This window comes from Oncorhynchus clarkii, chromosome 11 (assembly GCF_045791955.1).
Source record: "Oncorhynchus clarkii lewisi isolate Uvic-CL-2024 chromosome 11, UVic_Ocla_1.0, whole genome shotgun sequence".
Classification (NCBI taxonomy): domain Eukaryota; kingdom Metazoa; phylum Chordata; class Actinopteri; order Salmoniformes; family Salmonidae; genus Oncorhynchus; species Oncorhynchus clarkii.
The window spans coordinates 24,478,683-24,501,067 of NC_092157.1; the positions used below are offsets into that span (position 1 = coordinate 24,478,683).

The 22,385-nt window shown below is 41.5% G+C and overlaps 1 protein-coding gene across 3 annotated transcripts in view; it reads left to right on the forward strand.

The window, feature by feature from the left end:
* The window catches only part of LOC139420400 (WD repeat domain 37), a 32,414-nt gene that overhangs the window by 510 nt on the left and 9,519 nt on the right, over positions 1 to 22,385 (forward strand). The window contains exons 1-11 of one of the 3 annotated variants that reach the window (XM_071170457.1): positions 50 to 182; positions 748 to 882; positions 1,460 to 1,647; positions 5,993 to 6,089; positions 6,659 to 6,754; positions 7,151 to 7,215; positions 8,007 to 8,142; positions 8,414 to 8,530; positions 8,936 to 9,012; positions 12,646 to 12,883; positions 19,458 to 19,599. In XM_071170457.1, coding sequence (XP_071026558.1) covers positions 1,501 to 1,647; positions 5,993 to 6,089; positions 6,659 to 6,754; positions 7,151 to 7,215; positions 8,007 to 8,142; positions 8,414 to 8,530; positions 8,936 to 9,012; positions 12,646 to 12,883; positions 19,458 to 19,599 — 1,115 coding nt within the window. In that variant the 5' untranslated portion in view covers positions 50 to 182; positions 748 to 882; positions 1,460 to 1,500. Of the gene's footprint in view, positions 1 to 49; positions 183 to 747; positions 883 to 1,459; positions 1,648 to 5,992; positions 6,090 to 6,658; positions 6,755 to 7,150; positions 7,216 to 8,006; positions 8,143 to 8,413; positions 8,531 to 8,935; positions 9,013 to 12,645; positions 12,884 to 19,457; positions 19,600 to 22,385 lie in introns of those variants that run through there. The other 2 variants (XM_071170458.1, XM_071170459.1) reach the window with 2 other exon arrangements.

A 22,385-nucleotide genomic window follows, 5' to 3' on the forward strand; every position in this document is an offset into this window, starting at 1 on the left:
TGACAATTCCTTGGTTGCCTTTCTCGTCCACCAAAGCCTCGCGTTGCTTGTGTCCCATGACGCTTGATTCATGAGCCGACTCGTATCATAAACCGAGAGCCAATTTTCTGGAAATATACGTGCTCTCTCCCTTTATTTTTCTACGACCTTCAAAAGACACTTGCGTAGTTACCTTTTATAAAGTAAGTAGCTTAGTTAGAGTACTACTGTGTTGAAAAAAAAAGACTTTTCAGAGCCAGTTAGTTAGTTAGCTAGCTAACGTTAGTAGCGTAGTTAGAAATTGAGGCTAGCTAGCTGCGTTCTCCGTCTGAGTATGTACTCCAACTAACGTTAGTTAGGTACCGGTAGTAATGGCCTTGATATATAAGGCAGCCTTGCTAACCATAGCTACTGCTTGAAGGCCTGTCTGCATGACTATAACAGGTTGCATGCACACATTATTAGCCTGCTAGTTGGCGTGTACTAACAAGCTAGTTACATGCCATTGGTAGCTAATTGACTGGTTCTCTCATAGCTAACTAATTCACATTGCTAACAGCTAATAATTAAAGCAACTCAAAATCAAACAACCTCTACTACCGATGCAGCATCATCTCTATCAATACGTTGTTTCGCATTTGTTGTGTTCTCATTGCTGTCTTGTCTCTTTCGAATCCAAGTGTGGAAGTCAGATTTATAAGCAAATTGCTCTCCAGATCACTCTTTTGCCCGTTTATTGACATCTTGTTTTTCCATCTGTCTGTCCAGCCAGTGGTGTCTTTGAGGGCTTTCTCCATCAACTGTGGAGACTAGGCTACTGGCCACCCACATCATTGTGATCACCTTCATTACCTGCCAGTTTAGGATGCAACGATGTACTTGTCATGCTGCTTCTCACTAATGGTATGCATCCTTATTTCCATGTCCCAGGTTGTGTCCATAATATCACCCTATTCCATATCTATATAGTGCACTACTTTTGACAAGAGCACAGGGTTTTGGTCTAAAGTAGGGCATTTTATACTAGGGAATAAAATGCCATTTGGGAGTAGTCTTGCTTTCTTTGGCTTTTGAAATGCTCACATCTTTTGCATGATCATATTGAATGTTTACTGCTCTAGTATATGGACAATTGACTCATTCTCATTGTCCTGATAACTTGCCTAGATAGAGTGAATGTTTACTATCCTGTAGCTACACTACAAGGGAAGTCTATTAAACAGCAGTGCTATGACCAGAACAATAAAGCCTCTGGCTTAGTCTCAAATGGCAACCTATTCCCTTTATAGTGCACCACTTTTGACCAGGGCCTGTAGGACTCTGGTCAAAAGTAGTGTGCTATATTGGGGCCTATGGTTGAAAGTAGTGCACTATATAGGGAATAGGGTTCCATTTAGGACAGCCATTCTCCAGGCGCCAGCAGAGAGCAGTAATGTGAAACCTGACAGCCAGGGTTGAACCATGGGTTGTGTTTGCTCAGTCTCAGGTAGGAAGTGAACCGGAGGACGTCACAGAGGAGGGATGCCTGTAGAGAGTGGAAGCAGTGCCGCCGCCCGTCACACCAAGCAGAAGCGCAAGTCCCACAGCCTGTCCATTCGGCGCAGCAACAGCACTGACCAGGAGCAGCGCACAGTGACAGGCATGCAGAGAGATATGCTGGACGGACAGGTGAGTGAGCTGACTACCGCAGTAAACACACACAAAGTAAACACACACAGTAGACACGGTACCTTAATACACAAACGTACATGTGCACACACACATGCTCTATCTCTCTTTCTCTAAAACATATGAACGTTTTAAAAAGCAGTTAGCTTGTATCTGCTTATAATGTTAGTTATTAAGATGTAGTGATGTACTACTGAAATTGAAACCATTACAGTAAAAATTAAAAATAGCCTATCATTGTATGTTGATTAGCATGTCAATTGTCAACCTGTTGTTGGTGGGAGGTTTGTTTCTGTAATATTACCAGGGAGAGAGGACAGTATCTGACGGTTTTTGCGACTTACTTTCTACCTGGTGTTGCAACATGCTTTAAGTAAGATGTACTTTCTCAGAGAAAGTGTAGACATACAGTACCAGTCAAAAGTTTGAACACACCTACTCATTCCGGGGATTTTCTTTATTTTTACTATTTTCTACATTGTATAATAATAGTGAAGACAACACTATGAAATAACACATATGGAATCATGTAGTAACCAAAAAAGTGTGAAACAAATCAAATATATTTTATATTTGAGATTCTTCAAAGTAGCCACACTTTGCTTTGATGACAGCTTAGAAAATAGTAAAAATAAAGAAAATCCCTTGAATGAGTAGGTGTGTCCAAACTTTTGATTGGTACTGTACATCATGTTTCTCGTGGTCTCTTGGGGACCGAGGTGCATATTTAGCCTAGTTTTTTTATTTTGAAACGGAAACGTGTGTAGTTAGTCAAGTGTGTACACAGTGTGTGTGTAGGCTAGTTAATCAAATGTGTGTGCTGTTAGCCATGGTAGTAGCCTATTAAAAATCCTCCTTCAGAGAAGAGGATAAAGACATTGTCTACTTAAGTGCCAGAGTTGCTGAAAATACATGAATGTTAAATTATTGACTCAATACATTAAATAAGTCAATTAGCCTATCTCTATTTACAATTCCTGGCTTAATATTTAAGTCAAATAAGTTAGTGATTAACCATACCTCCACGATCAATCAGATAGTGTCTCACATGTAAGGTCTATTTGGAATTCAAATACAGTTGATTTGTCTCTAACAGCAAGACTAAGATCTTTTTGATGAGACAGACAGTCAGGCACCATCCCTGATGCAAACACAGTGTTTGCTACCTCAGTCAGTGAGATAATACATCCTAGGCATACTGTTTGATCAAGACCATCTTATCATTATACCAATAAAAAGGAAGTTGACAGCAGTACAGTACAGAAATTACGTTAGAATTTGTCCCCTCAATGTTTTGGCCGTTGTTAATAAATGGTGTAGGCTAGCCTCAAGTGTGAGTTGTCATGCCGAATAAGCATAACCTAGACCTAAGTATACTGGGGTGACGTTGTTTTCAGGTGACTGGCATCGGTTCTCTAGACAGTCCCTCTATAGCCTGTCATTGGCCTGTCTATCCATTCTATTTGCTCTGAGCATACAGTAACAGTACCACAAGCTGCTGTTGTCTCATCAAGTTTTAATACCGTCCGCTTGTGCAGGTATGAGTATTCTTTTCATCAAGGCTCTCCATCTCCAGTACCTGTTGGCTCTTTGTTGACCGTATCCATCCGCCAGCCACTGTATCAAATCAAATCAAAATATTTGGGTCACATACACGTGTTTAGCAGATGTAAATGCTTGTGCTTCTAGTTCCGACAGTGCAGCAATATCTAACAAGTAATATCTAACAAGTTCACAACATATATCCAATAAACACAAATCTAAGTAAAGGAATATTTGGACAAGCAGTGTCAGAGCGGCATAGTGCTGAGTTACCGCCACTCTGATATCTAATAGTTCTTCCCGGCTGTATGTAATAGCACATAACATCTTCTGGGCTAACAGTGTAAGAAATAATACATGAAAAACAAAATACTGAAAAGTTTTCTAAGAACTAGAAAGCGAGGCTGCCCTCTCGGTCGGTGCCATCTTGGCAGAATCTACTACTACACTAGAGGTTAGGCCCTCATATCCTTTCACTCGCTAACCAAGGAGATCTTTATGCACATGATTGAGCAGCTTTGAAAGACTCAAGGGGCTGGCTGTTTGCTGCAAATTGCCTTTAAAAAAAATGTATACATAGGGTGTTTACATGTGCCATTGACTGAATGGCGAGAGAGTGGTTAACCTCATTCTCACTCACTCTCGTGGTCTTGAACGTGTTGGGTGTGTGTCAATTTAAAGAACTGAGATATAGGCTATTTGGTTTCCTCATGTCATATTACAGTTTAGTGACTAAGCTACAGTTGAAGTTGGAAGTTTACATAGACCTTAGCCAAATACATTTAAACTCAGTTTTTCACAATTCTTGACATTTAACAGGGGAGTAAAAATTCCCTGTCTTAGGTCAGTTAGTATCACCACTTTATTTTAAGAATGTGAAATGTCATAATAATTGTAGAGAGAATTATTTATTTCAGCTTTTCTTTCTTTCATCACATTCCCAGTGGGTCAGAAGTTTACATACACTCAATTAGTATTTTGTAGCATTGCTTTTAAATTGAACATTTCAGGTAGCCTTCCACAATCCTCCCACAATAAGTTGGGTGAATTTTGGCCCATTCCTCCTGACAGAGCTGGTGTAACCGAGTCAGGTTTGTAAGCCTCCTTGCTCGCACACGCTTTTTCAGTTCTGCCCACAACTTTTCTATCGGATTGAGGTCACTGCTTTGTGATGGCCACTCCAATACCATGACTTTGTTGTACTTAAGCCATTTTGCCACAACTTTGGAAGTATGCTTGGGGTCATTGTCCATTTGGAAGACCCATTTGCGACCAAGCTTTAACTGATGTCTTGAGATGTTGCTTCAATATATCCACATAATTTTCCTGCCTCATGATGCCATCCATTTTTTGAAGTGCACCAGTCCCCCCTGCAGCAAAGCACCCCCACAACATGATGCTGTCACCCCCGTGCTTCACAGTTGGGATGGTGTTCTTCAGCTTGAAAGCCTCCCCCTTTTTCCTCCAAACATAACGATGGTCTTTATGGCCAAACAGTTCTATTTTTGCTTCATCAGACCAGAGGACATTTCTCCAAAAAGTACCATCTTTGTCCCCATGTGCAGTTGCAAACCGTAGTCTTGACTTTTTTATGGCGGTTTTGGGGCAGTGGCTTCTTCCTTGCTGAGTGGCCTTTCAGGTTATGTCGATATAGGACTCATTTTACTGTGGATATAGATACTTTTGTATCTTTTTCCTCCAGCATCTTCACAAGGTCCTTTACTGTTGTTCTGGGATTGATTTGCACTTTTCGCACCAAAGTACGTTCATCTCTAGGAGACAGAATGCGTCTCCTTCCTAAGCGGTATGACGGCTGCATGGTCCCATGGTGTTTATACTTGCGTACTATTGTTTGTACAGATGAACGTGGTACCTTCAGGCGTTTGGAAATTGCTCCCAAGGATGACCAGTCATGTGGAGCTCTACATTTTTTTGGGGCTGATTTCTTTTGATTTTCCCATGATGTTAAGCAAAGAGGCACTGAGTTTGAAGGTAGGCCTTGAAATACATCCACAGGTACACCCCCAATTAACTCAAATTATGTTAATTAGCTTATCAGAAGCTTCTAAAGCCATGACATCATTTTCTGGAATTTTCCAAGCTGTTCAAAGGCACAGTCAACATAGTGTATGTAAACTTCTGACCCACTGGGATTGTGATTCCGTAAATGATAAGTGAAATAATCTGTCTGTAAACAATTGTTGGAAAAATGACTTGTGTCATGCACAAAGTAGATGTCCTAACCGACCTGCGAAAACTATAGTTTGTTCCCAAGAAATTTGTGGAGTGTTTGAAAAACTAGTTTTAATGACTCCAACCTAAGTGTATGTTATCGTCCGACTTCAACTATATGGATAGCAGCAGTTTCAGTAGCTGTCAAAACCGTATGACTTTTCATGGTGGCCTACTTTTCTTTGCATAGTTTTAATCTGCGTACATGCAAACTGTTCACTGGGAACTGTCAGTTGTAGAGAAAGGAGATACTGGTAAGTCAGAACAAAAGGTAGTTCAATATCGTTTTGTAATGAGACATTTATGGCTGTGTTCTTGTGATGGACTACTGTCTGTAACTTGGTTTTACGGTAGTGACATCAGTGTTAGTTATTCAATTTACTTACTATAGTTACAGTCAGTGCTAAAATTGTGTCTATTTTGCATCAGTTACAGAAAACAATGGCTTGTCATGTCTGGATAGATATTCCCCTGTCAGAATGTGAAGTTGTTTAATGAAACTGCTTCCCTTTTTCCGGGAACTGCTGTTTATTTTATGACCTTGAAGTTAACAGTTCTTGTTTGTTTGCAGGACTCCAAGTTGCCTCTATCCTTGCGGAGCAATCTACTAGACCTGTTTGGCCAGATAGAGCGGGAGTTTGAGAATCTCTACATCGAAAACTTAGAATGTAAGTGAGAACAAGAGGGCGTGTCATGTGTATTTAATGTAATGCACAAAATGGATGATTATTGATTTGCCTATTTACATACAGATAGTAACTGATCAATGGATAATGTTATGGAGGTGTTGTAGGAAGGAACGCCTGCCCCCTTTATGTTTATGTCAAACTCACTATTTGTAACCCAAACACTATTTCCAATGATCTTTCTCTGCTTTTGACCATATGCTACATTCTTCTTGTGTACTGGTTGTTCAATAATGGTGCTTTTGAGTCTGAATGTAACCTTTATTTAACTAGGCAAGTCAGTTAAGAACAAATTACTTTTTACATTGACGGCCTACCGGGGAACAGTGGGTTAAACTGCCTTGTTCAGGGGCAGAACAACAGATTTTTACCTTGCCAGCTCGGGGACTGATTGGCTGCCACAGTCGTCTACTGCTCATCCACCGGTTTGTTTTATGTTTGTGGGGGTGAAATGCTGATCTTGAGGAAACTGATTGACTTCCTTGTGGTTTTGTAGTGGCTGTCTGTCATCTCTGTTGTCCGATAACCGTGTGTGTGCGCTAATTCTGCAGTGCGCCGGGAAATTGATACACTCAACGAGCGCCTAGTATCCGAAGGACAAACCATCGATGGAGGAGAGCTGAGCAAAGGAGCTCTGAAAGCGAAAGGTACAGTTAACCTGAAGTATAGTATTTAGTCTTCGCTTGAGGAATAATAAAGTTGTATTGCATTTGGTATAGGCTTAGATATTGTTAATTGATGAATTGATTTGCTAGTTTCTTTTCACTGGCTTTTCTTGTAGTAAATGTAAGTGCTACCCTAGTGTTAAACCATTCAAATGAACAAGGTACAGTTTTGTTATCTTTGCATATAGTCTGAATCACATCACAGTATTACTACATGGGCTGACACAGCAGTAAAGCCAAGATTGTGACGAATAGATTGTTTTTTTTATTTTGTATTTTTTTAGTCTCGGGGTGTTTTATTCCTTCCTCTCTGAGAATGAAATCCAACCTGTTTCTCTAACAATCGAACCATGTGTTCATCTTCGTGTGCGTACACAGCCAGTCACAGTACCAGCCAGCTCTCTCAGAAACTGATGACCACGTACAAAGCCTCCACGAGCAAGGTATGTTTGATTACACACTGTGCTACACACTGGTGCTCATTCATTGTTGATTATGAGGAAGTAAGAGTAAGCTTCTATGTAAACATTCTAGCTGTTTCAGATCATTAGAGCTTGTGTAATGATTTACTGCTATCAAAAGCCCTTTTGTAACTAAGTTGTGGTTCAGATGAATACTTCCTTTCCCGCAAATGTTTATTGAACGACTGAACAGATCTGTATTGACTGAAAGCTTTTCCTTGTTTCAATATTTAACTCCACAGTTAAGTGTTGTACTTTTATGTTTATGTCAAACTCACTATTTGGAACCCAAACACTATTTCCAATGATCTTTCTCTGCTTCTGACCACATTCTTCTTGTGTACTGGTTGTTCAATAATGGTGCTTTTGAGTCTGAATGTAACCTTTATTTAACTAGGCAAGTCAGTTAAGAACAAATTATTTTTTACAATGACGGCCTACCGGGGAACAGTGGGTTAAACTGCCTTGTTCAGGGGCAAAACAACAGATTTTTACCTTGCCAGCTCGGGGATTCGATCCAGCAACCTTTCGGTTACTGGCCCAACGCTCTAATCACTAGGCTACCTGCCGCCCCAAAATAATAATGAATAAGGCACAGTTACTGTTCACAGGGTAGTAGTGAGCCGGTGTGTCAGTAATGGATTGGACTTTTACAGAAGCTTTTTACCAGGTGAGGTACTCAAAGCGCTTTACATAGTAAGGGGGAAACTCGCCTCATCCAGCACCAATGTGTGGTTGGTGAGTGAGAACATTGTGGTGTCTCCTCTCTGTAGATAGTGTCGAGTTTCAAAGCCACCACGTCCAGAGCTGTGTGTCAGATCCTGAGGGAGTATGTGGGCCACCGGGATGGCATCTGGGACCTGGCGGTCACACGGAACTCACCTGTGGTTCTTGGGACCGCATCAGCAGGTCAGATATGTCACCTCTAAGGTGGACCTGAAATTGAAATGTATTCATTTGAAAGGATAATCTTCAAAAATAACAAGAGAAACGCTTACACATTTAGGCTACATGTTAACATATGAAGAGGTGGACATCATTGTCTAATGACTGGGGTCTGGAATTGTGCTGATGAAGTACTAGGAGGTGTTTTTAGATATAAACTTGCTGGGAAATGTTTTGCCACTAAGCTTTGGATAAATATAGTTAACTTTTAATTTTTTTTCAATGTTCCCCACAGACCACTCTGCTGCTCTGTGGAGTATAGAGACAGGAAAATGTCTGCTTAGGTATGCTGGCCATGCCGGATCAGTCAACTCCATCAAGTTTCACCCTACGGAACAGATGGCCCTGACAGGTATGCTAACGTATGGTAATGCCACGAAAACACCACATGCAGGTGTTAACCTGTGTTGTAGATTCATCAATGACTGTTGTAGTTAGTTCAGCTGTTGTTCAACTGTGCTTGTTGTTTAACTATTGTTCAACTGTGTCGTCACCTCAGTACAGATGTGTTGAAACATCTCTCTCAACAGAGAGTGTTCACTTACCTTTCCCTCCATTTTGACGTGTTTCATCGTCCCATTCATAATCTCTGTTCTCTCTGTGTTTGTTTGCTATGGTAGCTGTGAGTTGGCACATCGTTAGAACTACGAGATGTGATCGATGACTGCCTGTGTGTGTGTGGTGGTGTGTTTGCTGAAGTGACACTTCTCAGTCCATCTGTGTTTATTCATGTTTGTGTGTGTTCGTGTTTCCTCAGCGTCTGGGGACCAGACGGCTCACATCTGGCGCTACATGGTGCAACTGCCCGTCATCCCGCCTCTAGCAGATATCAGCGTGAGTCTCATTCCCTGTCCTCTACTCACAGCCCCACTCACTCACTCACTGATTCATTCACCACCCTTCATCATATCTCTCATATAATTTCTTATGGCTGCAATCCCGTGATATGACAACAACCAGTGAAAGTACAGGGCGCCATATTCAAAAGAACAGAAATCTCATAATTAAAATTCCTCAAACATACAGTGGGGCAAAAAAGTATTTAGTCAGCCACCAATTGTGCAAGTTCTCCCACTTAAAAATATGAGAGAGGCCTGTAATTTTCATCATAGGTACACTTCAACTATGACAGACAAAATGAGAGAAAAAAAATCCAGAAAATCACATTGTAGGATTTTATTAATTTATTTGCAAACTATGGTGGGAAAATAAGTATTTGGTCAATAACAAAAGTTTATCTCAATACTTTGCTATATACCCTTTCTTGGCAATGACAGAGGTCAAACGTTTTCTGTAAGTCTTCACGAGGTTTTCACACACTGTTGCTGGTATTTTGGCCCATTCCTCCATGCAGATCTCCTGTAGAGCAGTGATGTTTTGGGGCTGTTGCTGGGCAACATGGACTTTCAACTCCCTCCAAAGATTTTCTATGGGGTTGAGATCTGGAGACTGGCTAGGCCACTCCAGGACCTTGAAATGCTTCTTACGAAGCCACTCCTTCGTTGCCCGGGCGGTGTGTTTGGGATCATTGTCATGCTGAAAGACCCAGCCACATTTAATCTTCAATGTCCTTGCTGATGGAAGGAGGTTTTCACTCAAAATCTCACGATACATGGCCCCATTCATTCTTTCCTTTACACGGATCAGTCGTCCTGGTCCCTTTGCAGAAAAACAGCCCCAAAGCATGATGTTTCCACCCCCATGCTTCACAGTAGGTATGGTGTTCTTTGGATGCAACTCGGCATTCTTTGTCCTCCAAACACGACAAGTTGAGTTTTTACCAAAAAGTTCTATTTTGGTTTCATCTGACCATATGACATTCTCCCAATCTTCTTCTGGATCATCCAAATGCTCTCTAGCAAACTTCAGCCTGGCCTGGACATGTACTGGCTTAAGCAGGGGGACACGTCTGGCACTGCATTATTTGAGTCCCTGGCGGCGTAGTGTGTTACTGATGGTAGGCTTTGTTACTTTGGTCCCTGCTCTCTGCAGGTCATTCACTAGGTCCCCCGTGTGGTTCTGGGATTTTTGCTCACCGTTCTTGTGATCATTTTGACCCCACGGGGTGAGATCTTGCGTGGAGCCCCAGATCGAGGGAGATTATCAGTGGTCTTGTATGTCTTCCATTTCCTAATAATTGCTCCCACAGTTGATTTCTTCAAACCAAGCTGCTTACCTATTGCAGATTCAGTCTTCCCAGCCTGGTACAGGTCTACAATTCTGTTTCTGGTGTCCTTTGACAGCTCTTTGGTCTTGGCCATAGTGGAGTTTGGAGTGTGACTGTTTGAGGTTGTGAATATGTGTATTTTATACTGATAACAAGTTCAAACAGGTGCCATTAATACAGGTAACGAGTGGAGGACAGAGGAGACTCTTAAAGAAGAAGTTACAGGTCTGTGAGAGCCAGAAATCTTGCTTGTTTGTAGGTGACCAAATACTTATATTCCACCATATTTTGCAAATAAATTCATAAAAAATCCTACAATGTGATTTTCTGCATTTTTCCCCCCTAATTTTGTCTGTCATAGTTGAAGTGTACCTATGATGAAGATTACAGGCCTCTCATCTTTTCAAGTGGGAGAACTTGCACAATTGGTGGCTGACTAAATACTTTTATGCCCCACTGTACATGTATCTTATATCGTTTTCAAGGGAGTCTTGTTGTTAATCCCACCACAGTGTCCGATTTCAAATAGGATTTACGGGGAAAGCACCACAAACGATGATGTTAGGTCACCAACAACTCACTAAAATACACAGTCAATTTTACCAGCCAAAGAGAGAGAGAAAAAAATCACAAATAGAGAAAATTCATCACTTAACTTTGATACTCTTCATCAGATGACACTCATAGGACTTCATGTTACACAATACATGCATGTTTTGTTTGATAAAGTTCATATTTATATAAAAAAATCGGAGTTTACATTGGCGCGTTACATTCACTAGTTCCAAAAACATTGTGATTTTGCATTGCCACATCGATTCAACAGAAATACTCATTTTTTCATTTATTTAACCTGCCTGTTGCTAATATATGCATATTATTAGTAGCCTGTAATCTTCATCATAGGTACACTTCAACTATGACAGACAAAATTAGGGGGGGAAAATGCAGAAAATCACATTGTAGGATTGTTTTATGAATTTATTTGCAAAATATGGTGGAATATAAGTATTTGGTCAAGGCAAGTATAAGTATTTGGTCAAGGCAAATTCTTATTTTCAATGACGGCCTAGGAACAGTGGGTTAACTGCCTGTTCAGGGGCAGAACGACAGATTTGTACCTTGTCAGCTCAGGGGTTTAAACTTGCAACCTTCCGGTTACTAGTCCAACACTCTAACCACTAGGCTACCCTGCCGCCTCATCATAAATGTAGATGATAATACAAGTTATACACATGGAATTATAGATATACCTCTCCTTAATGCAACCGCTGTGTCAGATTTATTTAAAAAAAACTTTACGGAAAAAGAAAGCCATGCAATAATCTGAGACGGTGCTCAGAAGTAAAAATCACCACAGCCGCAACGATGGCGTCAACATAAACAAGAAATGACATGATAAATATTCCCTTATCTTTGATGATCTACATCAGAAAGCACTCCAGGAATCCCAGGTCCACAATAAATGTTTGTTTTGTTCGATAATATCCGTTATTTATGTCCAAATACCTTATTTTGTTAGCGTGTTTGGTATACATATCCAAACGCTCATTCTGGTCAGCGTTACATTGGACAAAAACTTTAAAAAGTTATATTACAGTTTGAAATGTTTCTTCGACCTAAGTACAGAATCAATCATTAGGATGTTTTTAACATATAGCTTCAATAAAGTTCCAACCGGAGTATTCCTTCTTGTCTTCATGGGCAATGGAACGCAAGTGGGTACCATGAGGAATAAGCGTGATCAGAAAATGGCTGCTTGATAGACACCTGATACATTCTGCTCCCATTCACTCCCACAACACCATAGAAGTCTCATTAAAATGTATATTATTGGTTGACATCTAGTGGAACCCCTAGGCAGGGCAACATCATTAATATCTCAAGGGGATTTAATTGGGGACATACAAAGCTCAGATTTCTCACTTCCTGTTTTGATTTCAACTCAGGATATTGCCTGCTATATGAATTCTGTTATACTCACAGACATCATTCAAACAGTTTTAGAAACTTTAGAGTGTTTTCTATCTAATACTACTAATAATATGCATATATTAGCAACAGTGACTGAGGAGCAGGCCGTTTACTTTAGGCACCTTATTCATCCAAGCTACTCAATACTGCCCCCCAGCCATAAGAAGATAAGGACCTTTCTCTCATGTGTACATTTACTCATACACTGTCCTCTCTCTCACATACCACTAACTCACTCATAGTTACTCCTAAATAGGAGGAGATACATTTTAAGATAAGGGCCCTGTAAAGAAACTCTGTTCCTCTCTTTTCCCCCGCTGTCCTAGGCACTGTGTGACGACGAGCTGGACTTCTCAGACAGGGAGGATGGTGACGGGGACGGGGAGGGTCCGTGCAGTGAGGTCCCCACCATCCGCGTGGCCACCACCACCTTGAAGAGCCACCAAGGGGTGGTCATCGCTGCAGACTGGCTGGTAGGGGGCAAGCAGGTGGTCACTGCTTCCTGGGACCGTGCTGCCAACCTATATGAGGTGGAGACCTCAGAGCTGGTCCACACACTGACAGGTAGGCACAGAGGACGGACACATCCCGCCTATAGGAGTGTAGTGGAATCTAAGTATAGTCCATCTGCATATGTATTATCAATGGTTCTCTTCATTGCAATCTCCTCTCCCCTCTGCATTCTGTGGTGGGCAACGCTACAATGTAAAAAAATACATTCAAACCTGTGCCCGAGCGAGCCCCTGGCTGTTGTTTACGAAATCCAATAAACTAGCTTGCCAATATTGTTGCACTTCCGAAGTCTAGGGTCCTAGGCCTAGTTACATGGTCTGTAACTTGAATGAATGGGTACATTTATGTGAGAAATCGGTGTTTGAGGACAGTGCTATGTGCCCAGGAGACAACAACTTGCCAAGTTCAGGAGAAGCTCTGTCTTAACGATCCACTTGGACGAGAGGTCATGTTCAGATGGGGACAAAAACAAATATATACAAACAGGAAAACCACTATAAAATCTACTGAGTCAAGTCTGCCCTTTTACCTCTATTTAATATGGGAGATTATTCAATAGCAACCAGTGCCTAAAATGAACACCTGCCAAATGTGGGTATATTTTGGCGTTGGCGGGTAAAATGTATATTTCACCAACCACGTTGGCGGGTGGTCACGGCTCCACAGTGCGAGCATTTCACTCGTGTTTCCCTAACAAAAAAATATTGCAGTTTTGAAACTGCAGTAACTGCAGTCGACTGTGGTGTTTTGCTCACAGTAATAGCATAATAACTGCAGTGTACTGCAGTTCAACTGCAAAATTGTTGCAGTAAAAAAAAGGTATTATTTTGGACGCAGTAGTTTCGTACTGCACTCTAACTGCAGTTATAAACTGGGTGGTTTGAGCCCTGAATGTTGATTGGCTGACAGTTGTGGTATCAGACAGTATACCACTGGTATGACAAAACATTTCAAGTTACTACTCTAATTACATTGGTAACCAGTTTATAATAGCAATAAAGCACCTTGGGTTTGTGGTATATGGCCAATATACCACGGCTAAGGGCTGTATCCAGGCACTCTGTGTTGTGCACAAGAACAGCCCTCAGCCGTGGTACGTTGGCCATATACCACACCTCCTCGGGCCTTATTGCAGTCAAAGTGCAGTATAATGAAGCAATCTCTTTTCGTAGGGGTTGTGAATAGAAATATGATCACATTTATAGTCAAATAAATGCTGCAGTAGCTGTTCTCAAAGTATTTCTGACGTTTTGTTTCATAGCTGGTAAATGAATGGTACAAAATCAAAGAACTACGAATCTATAGAGCTTATCCCACCTCGCACTGTGACACTGCCTGGCTAGGGGCTGTGCCCACGTAAAGAGCTGTGTAAGATTCATTTTTAGAAGCGCTGCGCACAAGCACAAACGTTGGTCTGATTTCCTTTAAATGAAAGTCTACTGAAGTGAGACTTTGTCCTTGTGTCTCTTGGCTATTTACATTGTTTTGTTCACAAGCTAGGTTGTTTTTCTATGTTTGAGTTTCAACTTCTAGTGAAGTAAAGACGACGCTTCTACTAGTCAGACTCACCATTACGAAAAAAGATTGCAGTCAGAGTGCAGTATAACTGCAGTTCGTTGCAAATACTGCGTCCAAAACAACAATATTCAGTGCAGTAACCGCAGTTACAGTGCAGTAACCGCAGTTCAACTGCATTGTACTGTAGTTATTCTCCAAAATACCATTCGACTGTAGTCATTGCACTTTTAATGCAGTTTAAAAACTGAAATATTTTTTTGTAAGGGGAATCTCACAGGCACAAACATGACTCAAGTCGCACTACCACAGTAACCTCCCGCCAACCATTAAAGGGGCAGGTGAATTTGTCTCTGTAATATTTTGGTCAAATTAAGTTCAACAATATACCACATGACTTCTTACTAGTAATACATTTGTTTTAGAAACATTACAAACCATGCTCATTTGTTTTTGTTTTTTGAGTAATTGTAGGGTAAAAAATATATTTGGGCTGGTAAAAAAATCTTGAGTGGCTGGTAAATGTTATGCCCTGATGGAAACACTTGGTATCCCTGGAGTTAAACAGTTTAGATACCTGGGAGTTGATGTCCACCCCACAGTCCAATTCATAGTTACAAATAATTACAACAAGATTCTCAAAGACGTGCTGTCAGATCTGGAAAGATCAACATTTCCAAATTCATTAAAATCACAGATCTCTATTATCAAGATGAACACGCTTTAACTTTTCAGCTCAATGCTCCCTCTGGCACCACCGACTGGATATTGGAACAAATTGCATTCCTCCGTCTCTAAAACATGCCCCATTGCATTAAACGACATACTCTGTCAAGGAAAAATATGGCAGGTGGCCAATGCCTTCCAATTTTTTATTAATTATTTCTGGTCATTTGTTCTCTGGCCTCTTTCCACATGATGGGATCCAGATGCTAAGGTGGCTTGGCATCCCATAGAGGACCTACCTAGTACAACCTACCTAGTACATTCGCACAGGTTTCAGGATCTGGTCCACGCCAACGTCTCCTTGAGATACTCCAAAACAAAATGTGTCCCCTAAATAACACTGGCCATCTCTGTGTGTCGCACCGTTGAAAAAATGATCCAAAACCAATTGATGCAATCACTCTCCTTTGTTCCACAATTCCGACATCTGTTTGGGGGGCCGCCCTATATCCTTCCACCACTGGAGTGACAAGGGTGTACACATCAAGGTAATGTTCTCGATGAGGGAGGGCTCTGTGCATTTTAGAATTTACAAACAACTTTTAATTTACCGGGAAAATCATTATTTTATTTACAACTTTGTTCTGCCATGCGAAACACTACCAATTCACCCCCCCCTAAACCCAGGGCACTGGTTTCTGAGAAGCGTCTGAGAAGCCCCTGTCAATTGACCACTACGGAAGAGAGACTTCTGACCTTCAGTCACTGAAATTAACTGGCAAACTGTAATCGAATTCCTTCTAGAAATCCTCATCAACAGAACAACCATTTACATTTTGTCTTCAGATCTTATCTGACCAGCGCAGGCTGTTCCAAATGAAAATAAATCCAACACTGAAATGCTCTCTATGCCCTCAGGATGCTCCTGGTACCTTAATTCATATGGTCTGGGAGTGCCCTGAGGTATCCCAATTCTGGAGACTAGTCTCCAATATGCTCTCCACAATGCACTCTAAACATGTTCCATGCTCAGTGCAGATTATACTCTTCAGAGGAGTGCAGATTATACTCTTCAGTGACACCTCCAAATTGGATCTCTCTTTGCAAGAAAAGCAATTATGGCTGGCTGGCCTCACGGCCAATGTTTACCTGTCGATGGAAACCTCCCCATTCACTGTCTAAACTTAATGGTTACTGTCTTTTACTCAATAAGAGCTTTCGGTGGCGTGACTGCATGGCGCATAATGCCATAACATTCACTATTGGACTTCTGCAGTGGTTAAGATAAAATAATACCCTTTTAAATTACCTTGAGTATCTGTAGCGTTCATGTGGGTGGGTGCTGCTGTCCTGTGGGGGGTAGGGGTGGGTGGGTGTAGTGGTCCTGTGGGAGGGTAAGAGGGGGCTGTGCTTAATTTGGATCCAGCACTTCTTGAGTTTTGGATTGTTCCATGATCCAGTAGGCCTACCTCTCATTACATTTTTTTTCACTGTTTGCAAAGTTCTGAATAAAAGCAATCAGAGTTGATTTGAGTTGGCTTTGTAATTCTAATGTCCCCGAATTGTGAAAAGAAAGACTTTCAGCCCGTGCCTAATTTTCTAAGAGTTGATCTGGGTTGGGCGGCCTGGGTTTATCGTTTGCGAAACGTAGCCTAGAGACCAACACGTGGCCGTGGCTGTGGGGAGAGAGAGAAGCGTGCCTATATCTCTTACAGAACTAGATTGACATTCACTTTATATTACAGTACCAGTCAACAGTTTGGACACACCTACCTACTCATTCAAGGGTTTTTCTTTATTTAAAAAAAATGTATACATTGTAGAATAATAGTGAAGACATCAACACTTTGAAATAACACTTATGGAATCATGTAGAAACCAAAAAAGTGTTAAACAAATCAAAATATATTTTATATTTCATATTCTTCAAAGTAGCCACCCTTTGCCTTGATGGCAGCTTTGTACACTCTTGGCATTCTCTCAACCAGCTTCACCTGGAATGCTTTTCCAACAGCCTTGGAGTTCCAGCATATGCTGGCTGCTTTCACTCTGCGGTCCAACTCATCCCAAACCATCTCAATTGGGTTGAGGTTGGGTGATTGTGGAGGCCAGGTCATCTGATGCAGCAATCCATCACTCTCCTTCTTGATCAAATAGCCCTTATACAGAATGGAGGTGTGTTTTGGGTCATTGTCTTGTTGAAAAACAAATGATAGTCCCACTAAGCGCAAACCAGATGGGGTGGCGTATCGCTGCAGAATGCTGTGTTAGCGATGCTGGTTAAGTGTGCCTTGTATTCTAAATAAATCACAGACTGTCACCAGCAAAGCACCATCACACCTCCTCCTCCATGCTTCACGGTGGGAACCACACATGCGGAGATCATCCGTTTACCTACTCTGCGTCTCACAAAGACATGGCGCTTGGAACCAAAAATTTCTAATTTGGACTCATCAGACAAAAGGACAGATTTCCACCAGTCTAATGTCCATTGCTCGTGTTTTTTGGCCGAAGCAAGTCTCTTATTCTTATTGGTGTCGTTTAGTAGTGTTTTTTTGCATCAATTTAACCATGAAGGCCTGATTCACGCAGTTGATTCACGCAGTTGACAGTTGATGTTGAGATGTGTCTGTTACTTGAACTCTGTGAAGCATTTATTTGGGCTGCAATTTCTGAGGCTGGTAACTAATGAACTTATCCTCTGCAGCAGAGGTAACTCAGGGTCTTCCTTTCCTGTTGCGGTCCTCATGAGAGCCAGTTTCATCATAGTGCTTGATGGTTTTTGCGACTGCACTTGAAGAAACTTTCAAAGTTGTTGACATTTTTCAGATTGATTGACCTTCATGTAATGATGAACTGTTCTTGCTATAATATGGACTTGGTCTTTTACCAAATAGGGCTATCTTCACAACACAACTGATTGGCTCAAACACATTAAGAAGGAAAGAAATTCCAAAGCTGTGCAAAGCTGTCATCAAGGCAAAGGGTGGCTACTTTGAAGATTTTCAAATATAAAATCTATTTTGATTTGCACAACACTTTTTTTTCTTTTTTCGTTACTACATGTTTCCATATGTGTTATTTCATGGTTTTGATGTCTTCACTATTATTCTATAATGTAGGAAATTGTAAAAATAAAGAAAAACCCTTGAATGAGTAGGTGTGTCCAAACTTTTGACTGGTACTGTATAACTCTCCCTCTCTGCTCAGATTGACATGAGCCTGCAACTATCGTCTCTCCTGCGTTGCAATTCATCATTTATTTCCTTATAGAATAATAGCCGCGGGAAGGGTGTTGCAGCACCCATGAATTGAAAAACATTTGCCAACATTATAGAATTACTGCTGTCTGTCCAGAAAATAAATTAAATCATTCAGTACTCTACACCAGGAGAAAGCCTATAATTTAGCCACAGAGGATCAATGGCTTTTAAATGTTTTATTATTGCCTAGCTGTGGATTGTGTGTAGACCAATCACAGTCCAGAATGTGTGGCAAATCTGTCAGTTAACAGCATGCAGCCAAAACAGGACTTTCACAATATTTCAAATACAATCCCGGGAAAACAAAGGTTGGAAAGCAAATGGCTCCTGCTGAAAAGAGAAGACTCTCTAATCTGTCTGTAGAGGCTACCAACATATTCAATCAACTTCCAAATAGGCCTATTGAGTGGACGGCATTGTTTTACAAAGTAAAACAAGAGAGATGCTTTTGGCATGAGCGCATCAGCCATCTCCGGTGTGTGAGCTGTACATCATTGGGCGAGTTAGTGAAGCTGGAAAGCTTTTTTAGGACTATAATTTCCTCATTTTGTACAATATGTGCACACTCCACACACCTAGCCCTAGGCTATTGATGGATTCAAGACAAGGTCGTTTTTATTGACCTCAGATTCTGTTTGTCAGTGTCAAAGTAGCCTGTCATTTTGATCATTTGTGCGGTATTAAAAAAGATTCTGCTAAATGTCAAATTGCATGAAATGCGTTTAGAAAAGGACACATTTTGTCCTGGACCCTAGGCTACAAAAAGTGGCGTGAGGGTAAAGTTTTAGAATCCTGCTATTTTCTCATTTGTTTAATTTTATGATTAAGTGTGGGTTATTTTTACCCCTCTGTCAATAGAAATTAAATTAAATGTTATACAAAGATTCAAAACCAAACGAAAGGTCTCATGGACACCAAACAAACCAGCAGCCTCACGGTTTGCAAGCTGAGACCCTGAATGACGATCACCTTAATTATCAGCACCTGATATGTGTATCAACCAGGCTCAGCACCTGGACAAAGTTGCTGCTGCCCCCCATGGGAATGAATTTTTGAAGTGTAAACTGTATAGTGTATTTGTCTCTGCCCTAACACTAACCTTGCCCTCATATCATAACACTGTCATGTTAAGTACAGTTTTACACGGACCCAAATCTTTAATACTGTATGTGTGTGTCCAGGCCACGACCAGGAGCTGACCCACTGCTGTACCCATCCAAGCCAGCGTCTGGTGGTCACCTCGTCCAGAGACACCACCTTCCGTCTGTGGGACTTCAGAGACCCCTCCATCCACTCTGTTAACGTGTTTCAGGGACACACCGAGTGAGTTACACACACACACAGTCCCCGACAAGCAATTTAGGTGCTTAACGTCACACGTGATGTCATATTGTTATTTCAGTGGCTATACTATACATAATATTCACTAAAACAGAAGCAGTTGTAAGGTTGGAGCTAATTCCTCCACAAGATGGCAGTGCAACATCTTATTTCACCCATAGAGCAGTCGCTATATCACCACTCTGAAGCATTCTCCAACCATTTTCAGTGTTTTTATGTTTTTCTTTCTTTTTAAAAACATGTCACATTAATTTCCTGTGCCCGACTGGCTTTAGGCAAAATCCTCCACTTGCCTCTTTATCATTTATTATTGAGCACTTCATCTTCACCACTTTGACCACCTTCTGAGACTCTCTCTTCCTCCCTTCAGCTCTCTCCATTTATCACTCCGTTTCCCCGTTAATCCCTCGCTCATCCTCGCTCTGTGTAATTTGGCCCCTCTCGTTCCAATGCTGTTAAAGGCTCAATTTGAGTGGCTCATTTGAAAACGTGGACTGTCAGCTCCCCCAAACCCTCCACTCTCCCCCTTACTCTCAAACCATTTGAATGTGACTCCTGTCGTCAGTCTCGTTAATGCAAAGTGGTGTAGTACAGGCAGGCTGCTTCTGGCAGCCTTTGATTGCTGGGGATTACATGGTGCTCATTATGTTCGACCCCAACATGTATAATTCCTACAGATCCCCACTTTCATTCTCTCTCATAGACAATCACTGTAATGAGATTAGCACAAGCACACAGCCAGCCACTCACTGTGTGTGTGTGTGTGTGTGTGTCGGCTGTCTGTCGTGGCCTGTTAGTGCTAAGGCAATTACCTTCTCCTTCCTCTCTCTACGTTCACAGCATCTCAAGCAAGTCAACTGATACCTCCTCCACTCACCTGAATCACTCCCTCGCTCGCCCTCACTCTCACCCTCGCTCTTTCTTGCTCGCCTTTTTGTAAGACAAAAGGGGATAGTTTTTTGAGCTAAGTCAACCATTGAGCAACAGCTGCAGTTCATTGTAGTCAAAACTACCACATAAAGCTCACCCATGATGTGAAGTGCTCTAACAACATGGCTGCGTATAACTTTGTAGCTTTAGTACTCTGATAAATGCTCAAAAATTGTCCAAATTGAAAATTACTCAAACTATCCACATGTGAACAAAGTCTGTGTCCCTCTTGAACCATTCATAGTTATTCATCTTTATACGAGCTCTTTAACTAAGAACTATATTATAACTCAGTCCCTCAGAACCCTTAGCAGTAATGATGAGTGGGAGGAGGTTTATTTATATTCATAGGTAGGCAGTGAGATCGTGTCTTACTGTTCTGTTTCTAGACCTGGAATAATAAATTACTTGTTTAAGAACGTATTTACTTTAACACGTGCAAACTGTATCTGAAAAACTGCTCTCTCGTGTGTGTGTGTGTGTGTGTGTGTGTTAGCTGAGACAGCTGTTAGTCCTAATGAGTGTCAGTCATAGCAGTGTGTGTGCTGATTGAGGCCCTCTCAGGGAACCCAGTGTTGCAGTAGACTGTTTGTGTGTGTACTGTCAGCTGTAGGGAGACGCTTGGCTGCCCTGCACCCAACAAGATGAATGAGGCCCACACACAGCCTGGCAGGAGGCCTCCCTGTGAAGGCACAGTCGGACGCACGCACGCACACGCGCGCACACACACTCATGTCCCCTGGCCCTGGAACTCCCTACAACCGCTTTGTCCCGCCACACACACGTCATGTGGAGCCATGAGTTATGAGCTGCTGAGTGACACCACAGAGGGGCTTTACCTTAGGGAGCTCCTGTCGTACACACTGACAGCAGGGGGTTAGAAATGCTGCAATCTGTTTCAGAAGGGACAAATATGTTACAAACAAAATGCCTGATTTGTTTGACTATCGAGAGTAGCTGTTGGTCATATCACTGCTACCAAATACCAAGCCCCTCATTTGGACACACATTGTACCATTTGCAGAATGTTTTCATACAGTACTTTAAAATGCCAATTGTAATCATTGGTTAAATCGCAGAGGGGTGTCTTAGGATGGTTAGGATGTTTGGATTAGATGTTTCTTCCCACAGTATCTGTCTCTTGTTCAGAGGTTTGTCTTGTCTGAATTGGCTCCGCAGTGTGACTGAAGAAGAATATAATGGCCTAGCTGTTAAGCCTAGCGGTTAAGAGCGTTGGGCCAATAACAGAAAGGTCGCTGGTTCAAATCCCCGAGCCGACTAGGAAAACTCCGTGCCCGTTGAGCAAGGTGCTTAACCATAATTGCTCCTGTCAGTCGTTCTGGATAAGAGTGTATGCTAAATGACTAAAATGAACAGTTGAAGACGGAAGTTTACATAAACCTTAGCCAAATACATTTCAGCTTTTCATAATTCCTGACATTTAATCCTAGTAAAAATTCCCTGTTTTAGGTCAGCTAGGATCACCACTTTATTTGAAGAATGTGAAATGTCAGATTAATAGTAGAGAGAATTATTTATTTCAGCTTTTATTTCTTGAATCACATTCTCAGTGGGTCAGAAGTGTACATACACTCAATTAGTATTTGGTAGCATTGCCATTAAATTGTTTAACTTGAGTCAAATGTTTCGGGTAGCCTTCCACAAGTTTCCCACAATAAGTTGGGTGAATTTTGGCTCATTCCTCCTGACAGAGCTGGTGTAACTGATTCAGGTTTGTAGGCCTCCTTGCTTGCACACACTTTTTCAATTCTGCCCACAAATCTTCTATAGGATTGCGGTCAGGGCTTTTTGATGGCCACTCAAATACCTTGACTTTG